At 39.2% G+C, this 18,480-nt stretch overlaps 1 protein-coding gene across 1 annotated transcript; it reads right to left on the bottom strand.

The window, feature by feature from the left end:
- Positions 1-2,515: 2,515 nt before the first annotated feature.
- Positions 2,516-13,284, bottom strand: LOC127573644 (uncharacterized). The gene is made up of 8 exons (XM_052022049.1): positions 13,213-13,284; positions 11,516-12,464; positions 9,201-9,343; positions 8,050-8,189; positions 7,143-7,297; positions 4,719-4,786; positions 3,228-3,320; positions 2,516-3,031 (listed from the first exon to the last, which is right to left on the bottom strand). The coding sequence occupies exons 2-8, from the start codon at positions 12,442-12,444 to the stop codon at positions 2,976-2,978; spliced, it is 1,584 nt and encodes a 527-aa protein (XP_051878009.1). The 5' UTR covers positions 12,445-12,464; positions 13,213-13,284; the 3' UTR covers positions 2,516-2,975.
- Between the last annotated feature and the right edge of the window lie 5,196 nt (positions 13,285-18,480).

Genomic DNA, 18,480 nt, shown 5'->3' with positions numbered 1-18,480 from the left:
TTACAATTTTTTGAATTAAATGAGTTTACTTAAATGAGTTTCTTCAAGTTTTAGCAATTCTAAGTTTTTATTTTTAATTTTAATTGTTTGGGACATTCAGAAAATAAGTTAACTTATGAGAAATTTAACAGCTAGCTAAGCCAGGCGACAAGGCTTAGCCAACTAAGATTTTTCAGTTATTTCACTGGCAGGGTTGTCCTGGCTACTTCATGACAGTGTTAGGTTGCACAAGGCCACACTATTCAGTATGGGATAGTAATTATCAACAGGTTGACAACAGTAGATCCATTTGGAATGTACACACCACATCAGTCAACATTAAGCACAGTTGTTGCTTCGATGGCAGTAATTTCTACTCATTAATTACCTCAGTGAATAAATATAGCGTGGAGAACGAGAGTGGCAAATGCACACACAGCAGGAACCTCACTGATTTAATTTACCATCCATAATATTACTGTTCTCACAAACTGAGTGACTGCAGGAGTTCTACAAATGCCTTCTGCATTCCTTGATTTCAAACAGAAAGGACTCCCAATTGCCATCCTTCAACCTTCACTAGAAATAAATGCAAACTAGCACTGAACAACACCAGAGAAAATCCTCATTTCTATGTCTACTTCCAAGATTTCCTGGAACTAAGGCGGCTAGTTAGCTTAACAATGAATTAATGTGCTGATGTCAGGAAAAGACCGTAGAAATGCATGGGATGTAATTCTTCACGATGGTGACCACACATCCCTTAATGCCAGGAAAGCCCCTGGAGGAGGTATGCTGTCCCTGGAAATAAGGGATGTCTTGTCAAGAATGCCCACAATTGTCTCTAATTCACAAAACCAAAGTGAAATGACACCAAAGAAAAGGAAATGTACATTTAATCAGCAGATTCAAAAAAAACCTTTCTTATATTTGACCAACTGGAAAACAGACGCTTGTCTTAGGTTTCAATTTTCTGTAGGGCAGGACATGTGTAAAAGAACAGGAAGATCTGGTTAAGTGTAAAGCTGCCCCAACAGTCCCAAGCCCATTCAAATTCTGTAAGTGATATCTTTTGAAAAGTTGAGCCAACACAGATGCACAAGGGGGACATGTACATGATACTCCTAGACATAAACACAGCTTCCAGCAAATGGACTGTACTATAATTTAAATGAAAAACTTAGCAATCTCAAATTTTCCTGTGCATCAGCAAAGTGTGAAGCATGTTTTGGCTCCCTGGGGAAAAGATTTAATTTATGACCTGATAAGTATCACTGCTAGTTGATGCATCAAATTGTTGACTATAAACTTGCTTCCTGTCCTGGTTAGGTAGTGCAATACTTACAATGAAAATTGGTCTGCACAATCATGAATACTGGATTTTGATGAGCTTAAAAGGAGAAACACAGCAGAATTTATTGTATTAGAGATAATAGATGTTATCAATAATTATTGATTTGAAAATAAGATTGTGGCATTCTCAGGAAGTAATGTAAAAACTACACTGATATAAGGTACAGACATTTTGAACACAAAAGTAAACAAAGTCATTCAAAGGTAAGTGATTCCTCACCTATATTGCACTTAATTGTGCCCAAATAGGAACCGACACAATTCCAGTAGACACTGAACAAGATCTTTGGATATATTTCCATATACACCTTCCAAATTGAAAGATCAAAAAGCTTCTGTGAATGCATTGGGCATGAATATCAAAATGCATGGGGATATAGTGTAATCAAATGGCCATCAACACTACTGTTTTTAGATCGAATGCTACAATGTTATGAGCCATTGAAGACATTTTCCTTGTCAGATGTGCCTAGCAGTTCTACACAAAATATTTGAAGGACTAAATACCAAACTGTGGCTCATATTTATTCAGGCAAACCTGTCCCTTTCTCATGGTGCTATCAAATTTTTTGATTGAAGGATCCCTGTGCACTGGAGTCTCCCAATATCTAATCAATCTGAACAAGAAAGTAGCTTCATGTTGGCTTTGGTGAGAAAACTGCTCATACAGCTAGGAAGAGGGGTTGTGACATGACGGTGCAACCTTGAAGTGCCAAGATTTTTCTTTGATACAGCCATAAAGCACATAAATGCATGGAAAAAGATGATTGAGAGATCAGAATTGTGTGCTTTTGAAGAAAGTTTCTGCAAAGTCAGAATGATGATGTCACTGAGTTGCTAGAAAGTCACACCGAGGAACTAAGCAACAAAGACCTTATGGAACTGGAAAAGCAGCTGTTAGAAGAGGAAAAAGAATGAGAAGCTGAAAAGATATTCACCACAAATTCATCACAAGAGATTCTCTGGCAGCAGCTTTGAGGAAATTTGAATGCTACAAGGGCAAGATATTAATTTAGCAAGATACACCAAGGCTTGTAGGATTGTCAATGAGAGTTTTTGATGCTACAAAGAAATTTTAGAAGAGTTAAAACAGCAGTTCAATCTTCACTTGATATGCTTTTTTTAAATTAAGTTTGAAAGGAAATCAGAACCAGTTGCCTCCACTCAGCAGCATCTGCAGATGTATCTACCTCAGCAGCGTCTCTAGAACCAGTTGCAGCTACCTCAGCAGCATCTCTAGAACCAGATGCACCTACCGCAGTACCGTGGAGATATGGTTACTATATCAGGTGATTTTGTGTATGTACAAACGTATATTCCGACTTGTAGACAAATTCAACTTACAGATGTCTGTAAAAACTGCACCCTTTCAAAACCCAGGGATGACCTGTATTTACAGTTTACATCAAAATAATTTATGGCATCAAGTGACCCAAAACAACAAAATTCCAGTATCCTTTGGTTAGAGTGCTTCAAATAAGTTCCTTTATAATATATTTTAGTACATGGATGAACAAAGTACATTCCAATAATGCACACGCAGTTACACATGAATCCATTTAAACAGCATGTTACCAGATTAAATTAAATTTTAGGTTTGGATCAAAGAAAGATTCGACAGTCCGGCTCCTTTGCCTTTCTGCTTAGATCTTTTTATAGACGTTCCCTTTGGGCGAACCAATGCTCAACAATGCTCCGTCTGTAGAAAGGAGAAAAAATGGTCAGTAGGAAAGTGGGCATTGGGCATTCAAATTTCTGTACAACTGAAAATGCAGAGTTATATCTTAACCTTTGTAATATTTTGAAATGTTCATTTAAAGGCATCAGTACATCATGAGGTTCTGATGTTATTCATAAACAAGAAAGTTAGCTCTGTATACCATTCTGGAACATACCTGATTGCTTCTTCAAATTAGTTGCTCCTGACAGTAATTTTATAAGGCATTGTTTCCAGTGTAGAGGAATACTTGGTCCAACTTTTGGTGAAGCTAATGTTTAAAAAAAAATCTCTCAATTGTTTCTTGACATTAATATTCACAATCTTTTTTACAGTAGTATTGCACAGCCAGAGAGAATTTTGTCATCTGGCTCCAGAAATAAGCCCCTTTGCATCCGGCCCAGGCACCTGCAGGCAGGTGGTAACTCCAGGTGGCAACTCCAGGTGGCAACCCTAAGTGTCGGACCAGGTAATGCAGGATCCAGCCCTTTAATTCTCAATATTGAACCAATCCACCCCACCACAGAAACAAGGAGCAGAATGGTCCCTTGGGGAATTGATGCAGTGAATAAGTGAGAGACGCTAACAAGAAGTCTCCAGGGTCAAACCCTAAGCTTTGCAGTTTGTTGAGGAAATGGTTGAGTCTTCTGTTCCAGATGCCAATCAATAACCTCCAGTGTAAAGGCAAATGAGACTGCAGTTACTGGAATCTGGAACACTGGAAGATCTCAGCAGGGCAAACAGCAAGCGTGGAGGTAAAAGGTGCAGGTTGACGTTTCAGGACTGAAAAGGGAAGAGGAAAAAAAAGATTGCCAGTATATAGTAGTACGAGAGGGAGGGAGGGGGAGGGCTGGCAGTGGGATAGAGGCTGGCTGGTGATGGGCAGAACCAGATGGGGAGAGGGTGATGGGCAGATGGAACCAAGTGGGGTGAGAGGGGATGGGGAAGGTGAACGAAGGGAGAAGGAAACTAGGTGGACAGGTGAGTGTGTGTACGAGGACAACACTGGGGGTGTGGGTTACCTAAAATCAGAAAATTCAATGTTCATACCATTGGGTTGTAGGCTACCCACATGGAATATGAGATACAACCAATACCTCAAGTTGAAAAGACTGGATCATTTACGTTAACAGTGGCTTATGTGAAAGAACAGAAAATTGAACATTAATTTTTCTGTGTAATCAAGTGAAATATGATGGCATTTAGCAAAGAGTGATTACATGGAAATACTAATACTGATTTAGTGCCAAAGAACATAGTTTGACCTAGAAAATACATGCTCAATGCTATGTAGTGGAAAGAGTGACAATTGTGGAAGATAGAAGTTAATTTCAGGGAAGAGAATTGTTCTTCTTTTGAATATGTTTGTAAAATACATTTGACATCCCTTATAATTTTTTTTACAATTTTATTTACAGCGTGGTAACAGGCCCTTCCAGCCCAATGAGTCCGCGCCGCCCATTTTAAACCCAAATTAACCTACCCGTACATCTTTGCAATGTGGGAGGAAACCGGAGCACCCGGAGGAAACCCACGCAGACACAGGAGAACGTACAAATGCCTTAGAGACAGCGACGGGAATTGAACCCCGATCGCTGGCACTGTAATGGCATCTATTACAGTGCTATTATCCTACTAATATTATTATCCTACTGGCTGTAACACTTACTGCAATTACTTTCCGAGTATCTTGCAAGGCCAGCTGCTGCCATCTTTTGGGAAAGTCCAGACCCTCTTCTAAAGAGAACAAAAAATTAAATCCAGTACAACAGACCAATTAAGTTAAGGGAAATGAACTTACATTGGAAGCGACTAAGCTAATTTAAACTACACTAAATAATGCAGCACTATAATAAGTGGAGGCCATTCCATGGATACTGGCAATTCATTCACATTGCCAACAACTAAAATGAACTAATACTTTCACTACTGATTCACGTCAGCAGTTAAAGGTACATTATTTATTCCAGATCCCTTATGTACGACTTATGGCGAGTCAGGGATTTGCTAAAGCATGGGTTCCATGCTAACTTAGTGTTACCAGAAACATTAACTTACTAACTCTGGGGCAGTGACAGAACTTAAACAAAATTGATGAAGGTAGAGTGGTGGATGTGGTGTTTATGGCTTGACAAAGTTTTCCATGGTAGGCTCATCCAGAAAGTCATGAGGCATGGGATCCACAGAGACTTGGCTACATGGATTTGGAATTGGCTTGCCCACAGAAGGCAGAGGGTGATAGTAAATGGAGAGTATTCTGCCTGGAGGTTGGTGACTAGTGGTGTTCTGCAGGGATCAGTTCTGGGACCCCTACTCTTTGTGAGTTTTATAAATGACTTGGATGAGGAAGTAGAGCGATGGGTTAGTAAGTCTGCAGATGACACAAAGATTGGAGGTGTTGTGGATAGTGTAGAACATTGTCATAGGTTACAACAGGATATAGACAGGATGCAGAGTTAGGTGGAGAAGTGGCAGATGGAGTTCAATCCAGAAAAGTGTGAAGTGATACACTTCGGAAGATCGAACTTGAAGACGGAGTACAAGGTTAATGGTAGGATTCTTGGTAGTGTGGAGGAACAGAGGGATCTTGGGGTCCAAGTTCACAGATCCCACAAAGTTGCCACGCAAGTTGTTATGGTGGTTAAGAAGGTGTATGTTGTGTTGGCCTTCATTAGGCGAGGGATTAAGTTCAAGAGCTGCGAGGTAATGTTGCAGCTCCATAAAACTCTGGTTAGACCACAGAGTATATTGTGTTCAGTTCTGGTCACCTCATTGTAGGAAGGACGTGGAAGCTTTGGAGAGGGTGCAGAGGAGATTTACCAGGATGCTGCCTGGATTAGAGAACATGCCTTATGAGGATAGGTTGAGCAAGCTAGGGCTTTTTTCTTTGGAGCCGACCCAGGATGAGAGGTGACTTGACAGAGATGTATAAGATTATGAGAGGCACAGATAGAGTGGACAGCCAGCACCTTTTCCTCAGGGTGGTAATGGCCAATACTGGGGTGGTGGATGAGGCTTCTACAAAAGGGACATTTAAGAGACTCTTAGATAGGCACCTGGATGTAAGAAAAATGGAGGGTTCTGGGCTGTGTCAGAGGGAAGAATTCGATTAATCATGTAGTAGGTTTATATAGGTCAGCACAACACCATGGATCGAAGGGCCAGTACTGTGCTGTACTGTTCTATGTTCTAACTATTTCTATACCCATCACATAACATACCAAAAGTAATGTCTGTGGCTAGTAGGGCATAATTCATGAATACATATATTCTTAAGGGATAACTGCTCTCCACCCGAACTGCTCTCTCTACCTAAACAATGTACAGTATGGAGAGACTCCATTCGCTGCATATTCATACGCCTGTCTTCTTAAATGCCACTATGGTGTCAGCTTCCAACACCAACCCTGGCAGCACATTCCAGGCACCTACCACCCTATGCAAAAAGAAAACTTGCCCCACACATCTCCTTTAAAATTTCCTCCCTCTCACTTTAAAGTGAGGCCCTCTAGTATGTGATATTTTTACCCTGGGAAGAAGATTCTGACTATCCACCCATTCTATGCCTCTCATAATTTTATGAACTTCTGATAGATAGTATCCCCTCAGCCTCCAATGCTCCAGAGAAAACAATCCAAGTTTGCCCAACCTCTCCTTATAGCTAATAATACCCTAATTTTGGCAGCATCTTGGTGAACCTCATCTGTACGATCTCCAAAGCTTCCATATCCTTCCTGTAATAAGGGACCAGAACAGCACACAGTACTCCAAATGCAGCCTAACCAAAGTTTTATACAGCTGCAACATGACTTCCTAGCTCTTATACCCAATGCATTGACTTATGAAGGCAAGCATGTCATATGCCTGGTTATACCCCCCCCCCCCCCATCTACTTGTATAGAAAGAACCAAAGTAATATCACAATGAAATTCTGTATAACAAACCATTTGTGCCCTTTGATAAAGGTTAGCGATGCATTGACCAAAAGTAAATAATATTCCTATCCCCTACATTAAACAAAAATTTAAAACACACTATCTTGTCTATTTAATTGAGATATGAACATTATAGCTCAAAAGGGACAAGGATGTACCTCATGATCCCCATTTTCCCCCTTTCACTGAAGAGCACCACTGTCATGACGTTCAACTTTTGGTAAAGTCTTGCAAAGAATGTTTTGTTTTTCACAAACTTCTTGAACCAGCTGATCTCTGATCTGGACCAGGTGGGACCACATACTGGAAATATCTGCAGAAAATGATTTGATAGTTTATTATCTTTGTTGTACAGGATTCCCAACCACCTTGTACCCCCAGCAAAATATCGGACGCTCACGAAAAATTTCTGGATGCAATGTGAGCAAATCAGGGAAATCAACAGTCCAACTATGTTGCCATTTCAGTTAAAAAGATACACATTATGAATGGCAAAGCGTGCATCCTCTTACTGAAACTGTTTGGTTACATAATTTGAATAGCAGTACCTATTGAAAGATTGAACACGTACCATTTCTAGGCCACATGTATTTCACTTTTTATTATTTGCAGATCTATCTTAAATAAGTCAAAGTGACTTGAAAAAAAGTTAGTCATAAGCTTATATCGCAACACTGCCATTACACCAAGAAATAGCTTGTAGCATAATTACATTATTGAAGCTTCTAACTCGGTCTTCATGAAACGTGCTCATTAAATCTGTGAACATTGGTATAATTCCACATCTTTGCTATGCCCACAATTATAAAAAGTAGATGATGAAAATAATTCTCCCTAAATTTTATTTGTTTTGATGCCATGAAAAGTGAAAACAACGTTAGATGAGTTTTGTTTTAATGACAAACGGCTACTGATGTGGGCATTATTCGGGATTATTTAATTAACTAAATTTAAATTCCTCAAGTTATGGTGGGATTTGACTTTATATTTGTAAATCATTGTTCCAGGCTTCTGGATCATTAGATTATTGAAACATAACCCATTAAATGACTGAAACATACTTACATTTGCTAAAGACACACGCAAAGCTTGTTGAGGAAGGGCATAAAATGTCGGAGGTAAAATTTTTAAATGGCTGATTGAAAGGGAAGCAGAGAATCCATAATCTACACATAGAACTTCCACTAAAATGTGCTGATGGTCATCTGTAAATAAAAAGGGCAAAGTTAACAATTTGACTCCTCCATGTGAATTGCTGCTCCAACTACTGAATTCAAAGACTATTCAACGGAGAGGGAAAGCAGCTTTACTCGGTAACCTGATGTGCAAAAAGTCTGATATATCATAGAATCTAAATGACCAGCGGCACGGAGAGGATTTATCTAATTAGATCATTAACATTATGCATTAATGTATGAGAACTTCTTGAACACACTGTTGTTGTGAACTTAAAACAGTCCAATTTTCCACTTTGAAATGAGTATCCTGTACTAGGAAAAGGAACTACTTACAAAGGCCTCATCATGCATCAACACATTAGTTATTCTGTAAAGGGAGTACAAATTTTTCAAAGTTGAGGTACTCAACAATGTTCTAATGTTGCAAGCAACAATAATCCTCACAGAATTATTTTATATTTAAAACTGCCACAAAGAATTTCACTAAAGTGTTATGGACTGCTGCATACAGAACAAATTATATAAAGATGAAAAGGGAAAAGAAAACATTGGATATTGATTAGGCTGATTTCAGCACGTTAGCAGTGTGGAAACTTCATCTAAAGAATAGTAAATCTTTGGAATTTCTACCCAATAGGGTTGGGAGGCTCAGTCACTGAATATACTCATGGCAGAGTTTGATAGATTTTTATACATTCAAGGAATCAAAGGAGATGGGGTTAGTGGCATGGAGGTAAAACGATCATCTGTGATATTACTGCATAATAGAGCAGTCAAGAGGGGCCAAATAGCCTACTCCTGCTTTTATTTTCTCACCTTCTTACAGTGCCCACTCTGACAAAACAGCCCACTGGCAGTCATTGTCTAGAACTCTTGCATGAAGAATGATCCCTGGTCTTAGTGTGACTTGAAAAATATGACTACCGTGATGTAAACATCTATGTGGAAGTACAGCATTTACACATTTTCCAAGTGTTATGCCATTTACATTCCGTATCATGCACTTTCTGACTGGCCTCAAATAGACTATGCCCATACCATGTGCGACTGTTGCTTCAGATCCCACAATCCTGATAACACAAGCTCTGTACCACTGTTTGTTTTCGGGGAGCCATGCACATACATAGGAACTTATCAAGGGGATGCAGCCGATTGTAGCAGAACTCTTGGAACACTCAATGCTGTAAAAAACAAGGTAACCCAATGTTAATTCTCACTCAGCTGACACCTGGGAAAATATAAATCTACTCAGGCATTGTCATCATTCCATGGAGAAGCAGATGGGAGTGTGGGGAGATGCATGGTGTAAAATGAGCAATAGCAAGGGGAAGGACAAGATATAGAAACTAAATTGGAAATTCACAAATGAAGGGTAGCAATGGGAGGGAAATAACAGTAGAAAGGGAGTAGGTAGTGAGAAAGTAGAGCGGGAACATGAGGAAAAGCGCAACTGACTGGGGAATGTTGGGAACACTTGCACAGGCAATCATATTTTGCTTGCAAACCCCATCCAAATATTGCCTCCAGCCTTTGGTGGCTCTTGTTTAAAACACAGCACATCATTCTATGTACATCTTCACTCAGATAAAAGAAAAGAACATAGAAGTGGAAGAAGACAGAAAGAAACAACAACAGAAATAAAGGACTAAAGATAGTTAAAGTATCATAGCCTCTGACCTACCATGTCCATGTTGATCTACTGGTTGCATATTAAAGTATTAAATATTGTGTACACCTTTCCCTCTTCCAAAATTTCAATATCTACATTAACACTGATGCTTATTTTATAACCTTGTCAGATTACAATGATACAATTTTACCGATGGAAGCACACCAGGACCATTACTGACAGAAGGGTGTAATTGTGATGTTTATATCAGTATCCTTTGTAAACATGGAACAACAATTTATAATAGCAAGGATAGTATGTGTGAAATGAGGACTAAATTATGACTGCACACGCTGGTCCAATTACCTCCCTTCCAGTTAGTGCAGCTGCCTCACCTCAAGTACTGCTTCACAGTGTTTGCACCTTCTCTGCGTGACTGCATGGGTTTTCCCAGTTTCCCTCCCCAATCTCAGAGATGTGCTGTAGGTATTTGGCATAAGTGTAGGCATTTATGAAAAGGGGAGTGGGATCAATTACTCTCCAGGAGCTAGCATGGACCTGAAGAGCATAAATAGCCTGTGTTGATACGTACAGTCATAGAACACTACAGCACAGCACAGTGGGCAGGCACGGTAGTGTACCGGTTAGCATAATGCTTTACAGCGCCAGCGACCCATGTTCAATTCCCGCCGCTGTCTGTAAGGAGTTTGTACGTTCTCCCCATGTCTGCGTGGGTTTCCTCCGGGTGCTCCGGTTTCCTCCCACATTCCAAAGACGTATGGGTTAGGAAGTTGTGGACATGCTATGTTGGCACCAGAAGCGTGGTGACACTTGCAGGCTGCCCCCAGAACACTAAGCAAAAAATGCATTTCACTGTGTGTTTCAATGTACATGTGACTAATAAAGATCTTATCTTATCTTGTAGGTCCTTTGGCCCATAATGTTGTGCCGACATTTTATCCTGCTCTAAGATTACCTAACCTTTCCCTCCAACATAGCCCCCTATTTTTCTATCATTCATGTCCCAAAATAAAATAACATTCTTCATCTGAGTGCTTTGCTTCCTCTCAACTCTCCACTGTAACAGCACCAGAAACTAATTAGCTCTATATTTTAGATGAGCTGTCAGTCTGAACTGGAGTATCTTTAATCTAGGTGAGAAGAGGGAGGAAAACAAACAATGTTTCACATATAAAAATGCATATTATTAGAGCTGAAAATAACAAAAAAAAATCCTTACTTGGAAAGCTTTTTTTTAAAAATACTGATAAAACAATGTTAAGGAGGAATTTCTACTTTAAAATTTTGGCTTTAAAAATGCAGATATGCTTAGAGTACTGACAATCACATTTGTAATGCAGTGATCAGTGATGTGACTGAAGCAATCTGGGAGAAGGAAACAGCAAAGTAAAATGCAGATGGTAATGGGAATGACTTTGGGCAGCCATGTATCACTGCCATTACCAGTGTAGATGAGGCAGATTTATTATCGGACCATTTTTTTGTAATTATCCAAAAATTACTTGATTTTGCCATGTCAAATGAACAAATAAGCAAGTACTCCCGAAGTGGATCTAAACTAAATATTCCCAGTAAGACATCTTGTATAATTAAAGTTATTTTTAATCACCAAATTAATGCCAATGTTGCCTAGCAGAAATTACCCATCGTGCTATTTGGATACTGCAGAAATTCTGTCCCCCACTCTTGAAATAGACTTCCAGAAGAAAGAAATTGTACTTACTTTAATTCCCTCATCAATTCTGGTAGCTCCTGACCAGAGTGCTGTATATAAAAATAATGAGGGTCAATGACATAACTGACCCTTATCTCTATCTCCTGCCATCGGCAATATTGGAACTCTTGAATGTTTCTAGTTATTGGTAATTCTGTATCACTTTCAACATGTGAATATGGAAGCTGACTGTCAGTTAGTGGTTCCAAGCTACTATAAGGACTCACATATTGCTGAGAAGACAATACATAGTTTCTTGACGTTGATATTTGGTCAAATGAATTTGACTGCTGTGAAGTATCATCCTTACTCAAAAGTTCTTGAGAGGAAGTGGCATCCAAAGTTGAGACCAGAATTTGCACACCACAAGTCCTTCCTTCTTCAGAGTCTTCAAAACCAGTTGTATTGCTGCCTGATGAAGTAAATTCAAAAGTGTCCCAAACTTCCCATTCTGACTGAGCCACGTATATTTGCTTGCAATTTGATGACTCACATTTGCTGGTGAAGATATGTGGATCTTCTTTCCAAACCTGTAGTTGTGTGAACTTATCTTCTACCTTCGTGAATTGGGGGCTACTGTATACGTTTGATGATACAATTTCTAAAGGCTCATCAACTCCTAAAGGCTGACTATTGGTAAAAGGGCGACCACCATTGGAGAGTTTCATAGGTAGTTCTTCCTCTTGCAATTTGTACAATTCACATTTTGATGTGATGCTCTCACCACAAGGACCATTTAACTGGGAAATATTCCTCCGGGATACATTAAGCTGAGGATCACAGCTGCTGAATCCTTCACCAACATGCACGCTTATACTTTCCTCAAGACCTGTTAAATCTATTGGAGCTACTGCATCAAGGTAATTTTTAGAAACAGATGAAAGATCTCCATTAGACACAAGTTCCTCTTTTGGCATTTGTGATCCATTCATGACCATTCCTAGTTGAAACAAGACACCTGTAAAGCAGACAAGGTATGAAGAAAGAACAGACAGATCACAGAAACAGACAAATAACAGAAAGAACATAATGTAACATCTAATTTTTGCTAAATTCAAACCTTAAGCTATTAATGTAGGAATTTGCCATGCCATTTCAATTTAAGACACCGGAAAATATCATATTCAATGGATGTCAAACTTGAAACTCCTGTAATTACCATATACAGAATGTTAAATTACAAGCCAAGATGCTGTCAGTCAGTCCCAAGAAGCCAAGATGAATGCATTTCAAGCTGAATTTCTATATTCAGAGCCCTAAATAATTAGGTCCCTTTCCTGCATTTAAAAAGTGCCTTTCATAACCGCAAGATATTCAAACCACTTTACAATGCTTTAAAAATATTGGTTATAATGTAGAAAAATATAGCAGCAAACTTCCACTAATTTCCAATTAATGCAATTACCCTGCTCTTCTTCAAAATAGCACAATGGGATCCATTATGTTCACCTTGATAAACTAATTTCATATTTTCCTCTAAAAGGATTTTTAAATCTTTCTTTGGAGAGATTTATAACAATGTGCAACATGAATTACACTGTTCTTTACCAATTTGTCATCAGAAAATTGCATCATATACCTTTCCACTTAAATAAGCAGAAAGACCAGAAAGGTAAAGACAGCCAAAAGGAAGAAAATTGCACAAAATTAAAGCGGCACGTCTTAACCATGAGATTTTCAACTAATGGTTACAATTGATGACTTACCTGCTTTGGTTTCTTGAAGCAGTTTGTACAATTCTTTGCTTGACCTGTGTAGTTGAATTAGCTGACCATGGAGCACTTCATAATTTTTGCAGAAATCTTCATAAATTATGGGATTGTCCTGAATATTCACACTGACCTGCATAAAAACTTGTTTCTTTCCTCAAGGTCAGTTTTAACTAAGACCAACTTGCAATTATATAGCACATTTAATATAATAAAATATCTAAAGATGCTCCTCTGAAACATTAGACTAACACTGACACTAAAACATAAAGATATTAGAACTGCTACCCAAAAAGTTTTAAGCAGTGTTGAAGAGACTGGTAGACAGGCAGAGAGATTCATGGAGGAAATTCCAAAGCTAACAGCATAATATAGGCTCAATTTAAATACCTACCAAAAATACAAACATAATATTCAAAATCCTGTCATCACATTTTCACGTGAATTTCCAGTATTTATTGTAACATAATACCTGGGGAATGTAAAGAGCTTTCTTTTAAGAAACAAATAAAAACTCAAGTTAAAATGTTTTATTGCTTGATAATCTATAGTTGATCAAAAATACAGAAACCTACTGTAACATACCCATTCCAATAGCTGTACCACCTCTTTGCCAATTGCCTTCTGATAATTGTCAATTATTATCAGTTGGTAGTAGACCGATCGCTTCATTTTTTCTATTCTGGTTGCATGCTTCTCCTCCATGAGTACAATTTTCTGTAAGAAAAATATTTAGAGATGCCTGACATTAAGGAACTTAAAAATTTATATTTATTTACATAAAACAAATAATAAACACTACTTTGGCAATTATTAGTAGAGAGTAGTAAAATATAATGAACTAGAAATATTGCAAAGTCCAGTGCTACTTGAACACCAGAGAAGAATGGAATAAAATATAGGAACAAGCCTTCATAACTGCTATATCAAATAGCCTGCATGACAGTCAGTCAAAATACGCTATAAGATTCTGTTATTTTCCCCTCCGATTTATTTAATGGGGCAGAGGCTGTGGATCAAATCACAAACTCTCAGTTTCTCCCATCAAATCCAATCGTTTTGGAAATCAATGTAGATTTCTGCAAAGGCCAATACTAATGTTGTCCCAGACCCATTCCCTAAATTCTAGAAACCTGAGTTCAGATTAAGGGTCTCCACCAGAAATGTTGACTGTCCATTTCCCTCCATGGCTGCTGCCTAACCTGCTGAATTCCTCCAGCATTTTGTCTTACTCCATTCTCTAATCTAGTGAGTTTTTCATCTGCCAGAGTGATATAGACCAACACAATTATCATTCTGAAAATGAAAATGTGTACATCTTCCTCCTCAGAGATATGCATTGAACCAAAGGGAAATAATGCAATCAGATTAAGTGATATATGGATTTCCTACCTAGAACTGGGAAACATCATTTAGTTTGAACTCCCTTCACACATATCTCTTCAACTACATACATGAATCAATGCCAATAAGAACACGACTTCTTACAAGCCCCCAACTGTCTGGAAAAGGTGAGTTGAGTGAATAATCCCTCTGCATGATCAACTCCTGTACACCAACTATAATAACTGTTGCCCTGTCCGCATCCTCCTTGAACTTGACAGACGAGTTATTAAGGCAAAAATGTGTCATGTTGCAAGTAATGAACCTTGCAAAAAAACTAAAGTATTTAAATCCAGATTTGCCACTGTTCCGATTTCAATTTATCCCGTTCGTGATGTTTACTTTTTAGAAACGTACAAGAAACGTGCAAGAGTTCCGTTTATTTTTAAAGTGGTACAACTTGAAACATGGTATTAAATTAACAACAGGCACCCCTACTCAGCAATTCATAATGAAACTATTATCCTGCCTTATCCCGTCTCCACCAATCCAAAACCAACCAGAAAAAGTGAGCCTTTCGAAGAAAGGGCGGCAAAAAGCACAATGAAAGTCAGAAATGTTAGAAGTCATCATAAGGTGCAGTCAGGAGACCGTCCCAATGATAAACTGAATAAAGGGATCAGCAGCACAGACACGTTTGCAGGGACAGGCCGAGGTTGCAGGCCTGCAGGGACTAAGCCAGCGGTGTCAGCCAGGCCCTCGGACCCAACACACGGACACGGAGGACGGCCCATCTTCAGACAACACTCCGTCTTTGCTTTACCAGGCGAACCACCCGCCCCCGTTCCCTCCGCACCGCATGCTCGGAACCTCCCAAGCCCTGGCTTCCCCCTCCGTCACCTGGCGCGAAATGTCGGCGTTACCTCAAGCTCCACCCCCCATCCCATCCATCCAATCCGCCCCTCACCCTCGTCAATGATTGACAGGCAGCGCCGGGCTTTGGTTTCTGTTGAGGGCAGGAACTGGGTTTCCATACCCAGTGTGCAGTGGATCACCGGTGTCCAGCTTTCAAGTTTCTCATCGTATACCTGTGGCAATATCTTCTCATCCCCCAGTGGATCTGTTCTCCCCTCCTCCCCCACACCTGCCTATCTCTTACCTGCATCTACCTATCACCACCTTGTGCCCACCCCGATCCCCTCTTTTGTCCACCTATCGCTGCTCTGCTTTTCCCTCTTGTATATTGTGCTTCCCCTTTTCCTATCTTCAGTCCTGAAGAAGGGTCCTGACCGGAAACGTTGACAGCCTGCTTTTTTTCTCCATGGATGCTGCCTGGTCTGCTGAGTTCCTCCAGCATCATCCTGTTTTTCATCTAGATTCCAGCATCTGCAGTCCTTTGTTTCTCTGGGTATGAATGGCTGTGACTTGCTAAACTGGCCTTTAAAATCCTTGACACTGAGATAAGTCTGGAAAGCAGCAACGTTACCAAGTAAGAACTTAAGGCTTCCTTCTGCAGGAACTGAATCAAACATGATCCCCACACAATATTCTGGGGTGTCACCCTACAAAGGACTCTTACCTATCGGTTCTATGTTTTTAACACTGGGCAAAAAGAAAAACCATGATGAATCTGGACCAAAAACTTGCTTGAACATCAGGCAGGAACCCAGCCAGGGCATTTAGTTCCTGAACAGTGGCTTTGCTTTACTCTGCTCCATAATACTACCACACCTCAAAGTTGTGCATGTACCACAAAAAGATCATGTGAATGCAGCTAAATGTTGTCATGAGAACAGGGAAACTCCAGATGAGTGGCTCCCACTTTGCCTTATCTGCCATTCAGCACAATGCCATTGTGCTCCACACATTGGAAATAGTCATGAGCAACACTGACCTTCTTATTCATGAACACTCATAAAATTCACATCTGGGAATTGGCAGTTAATGTTTATGTACTTGATATTAACCTGCTGTCTAGATAAATGGAATGATAGGAAATAGAGCCCAATGAGCTAAATGCAGTAGTTCCTGAGCCTCACCATTCTAAAAGGAAATGAATAGTGCTTGATTGAATCCACACAAAGCATAGACATTTTATTTTACATCTGAACTACTTGTTGAAAAAGTGGAAGATGAGGCACATTCCAACATGCATTCCTAACTGTGAGTGCCACACCATGAGAAATAACACGTCATCCAGTCCACAAAGATCTGCTCTGACATGTACCTCATTTCTCCAGTTTATATCAGATATATCCAGCTGTGAATTACTCCTGTTGCTACTCTCTGCAGAAAAGAGTTATTCCTTACATATCCGCTGTACCTTTTGCCCTTTTCACTTTAAATCTGCATCCTTGAATCTTAGTCCTTGAGCCAACTGTTATTGACTCTCTTTTTACCCTATCCAAATCCATCATAATCTTGTACACCTTTATAAGATTTTCTCTCAACCTTCGTTGGTGCAAAATCATAGCTTCTCCAGAATACAGTTGAAACTGAGTCTCTGGAACCTTTCGAGTAAATCTCTTCAACACCCTCTGTAGGATCTTAGCTAAGTTCATTAGACACAGTTGATTTTGACTGAAGGCATTCATTACAGATTTAGGAGCTATAATTTACTTGCCAAATAGCCTTTCTCACATTTGTGATGCATTATTGGTTATATTTTGACAATAAGGAGATTCTTCCAATCAGCTTGAAGTAAAATGGAAAAGATTCAATTCTGCAGGGTTTCAACCTGAAACGTTGACAATTCCTCCCCATCCCTCGCAGATGCTGCTCAATCCGCTTAGTTCCTCCAGCAGATTGTTTATTGCTCCAAATTCCAGCATCTGCTGTCTCCTGTGTCTCCTTTAATTTATCCTTTTTATGCAAAGTTGTCAGATTTATTTAAGAAAGCTTTAACTGATGTTATTTTTAATAAAAAGGCTGTTGTCTTGTGAGGACCAAAGTGTAGTATAGTCTGTTTTAGCCTTGTTGGATTGAATGTTAAGATTCAAAGCCTTTACTTATGTAATTCTTTAAAATGGTTAAAGCTAATTTAATTCCTCAAACAATTAAAAAATTTTACAGTATTAGTAATTATAATGACTGTCCTAACAGGGGTGTGCTATCACAGAATCTTCTACATTGCTGAAGATTTGCTTTGTTTTGAAGGTGTTTTAAAAGCAGGTTTCAAGCATTGTCCTGAAATTTCTGGACTTTCCAAGTAAGTATAAATAACGGATCTGTTCTTAGGCTGCTTCTTTTTCTCATCTGCATGCTGCACTTTGGTGACATCATCTAAAAACTTGGAATCATATTCCATATTCTTCTTAAAGAGTCCCTTGGGATTGAAGGTGACTTGCTTGCACTCTGGTTTTGTGGTTTCTGATTCTGAAGACAAGATTTTCACTGTACTTTGGTACATGTGACAATAATAAAACAATTTACCAATTTACCAAGAAGTACAATAATTCCAATGTGGGAACCATAGACTCTCCACAGGTGAGGTAGAAGGTGACGGTTAAGGTGTGTGGCTAGGTAGTTTGTGAGGTGGTGCTTTCCTTCTGCTGCTAACACAGCATTTCTGTGTGCATGTGATGTGTGACCTTGAGGTACGCAATACCATCCTGAATTCTTCTTCTCCACTTTGAACAGTCTTGGCCCAGAAATTTCCAGGACTCACTAGGGAGTTGAACTTCTTGGTAAATTGGTAAATTGATTTATTATTGTCACATCTACTGAGGTATAGTGAAAAACTTGTCATCAGAATCAGGTTTATTATCACTGACATATGTAGTGAAATTTGTTGTTTTACGGCAGCAGTACAGTGCAAGACATAAAGATATAAAAATCACCATAAGTTACAAAAATAAATAAATAGTGCAAAAGAGGAATAATGAGTGGGTGTTCTTGCATACTGTCCATACTGATCATTTCATATATCAATGCATTGAAGCA

Source organism: Pristis pectinata, chromosome 8, assembly GCF_009764475.1.
Source record: "Pristis pectinata isolate sPriPec2 chromosome 8, sPriPec2.1.pri, whole genome shotgun sequence".
In the NCBI taxonomy this organism is placed as follows: domain Eukaryota; kingdom Metazoa; phylum Chordata; class Chondrichthyes; order Rhinopristiformes; family Pristidae; genus Pristis; species Pristis pectinata.
The sequence above is the reverse complement of the archived record's forward strand: the minus strand, read 5'-3'. Positions and strand labels throughout refer to the sequence as shown.

Coding starts and splice junctions, on each gene's coding strand:
- LOC127573644 (XM_052022049.1), bottom strand. CDS start 12,444: ATGGTCATGAATGGATCACAAATGCCAAAAGAGGAACTTGTGTCTAAT. Junction 7,298..8,049: donor TGCGTGTGTCTTTAGCAAAT/GTAAGTATGTTT, acceptor CATTTTCTGCAG/ATATTTCCAGTATGTGGTCC. Junction 3,321..4,718: donor ATACTCGGAAAGTAATTGCA/GTAAGTGTTACA, acceptor TTTAAACATTAG/CTTCACCAAAAGTTGGACCA.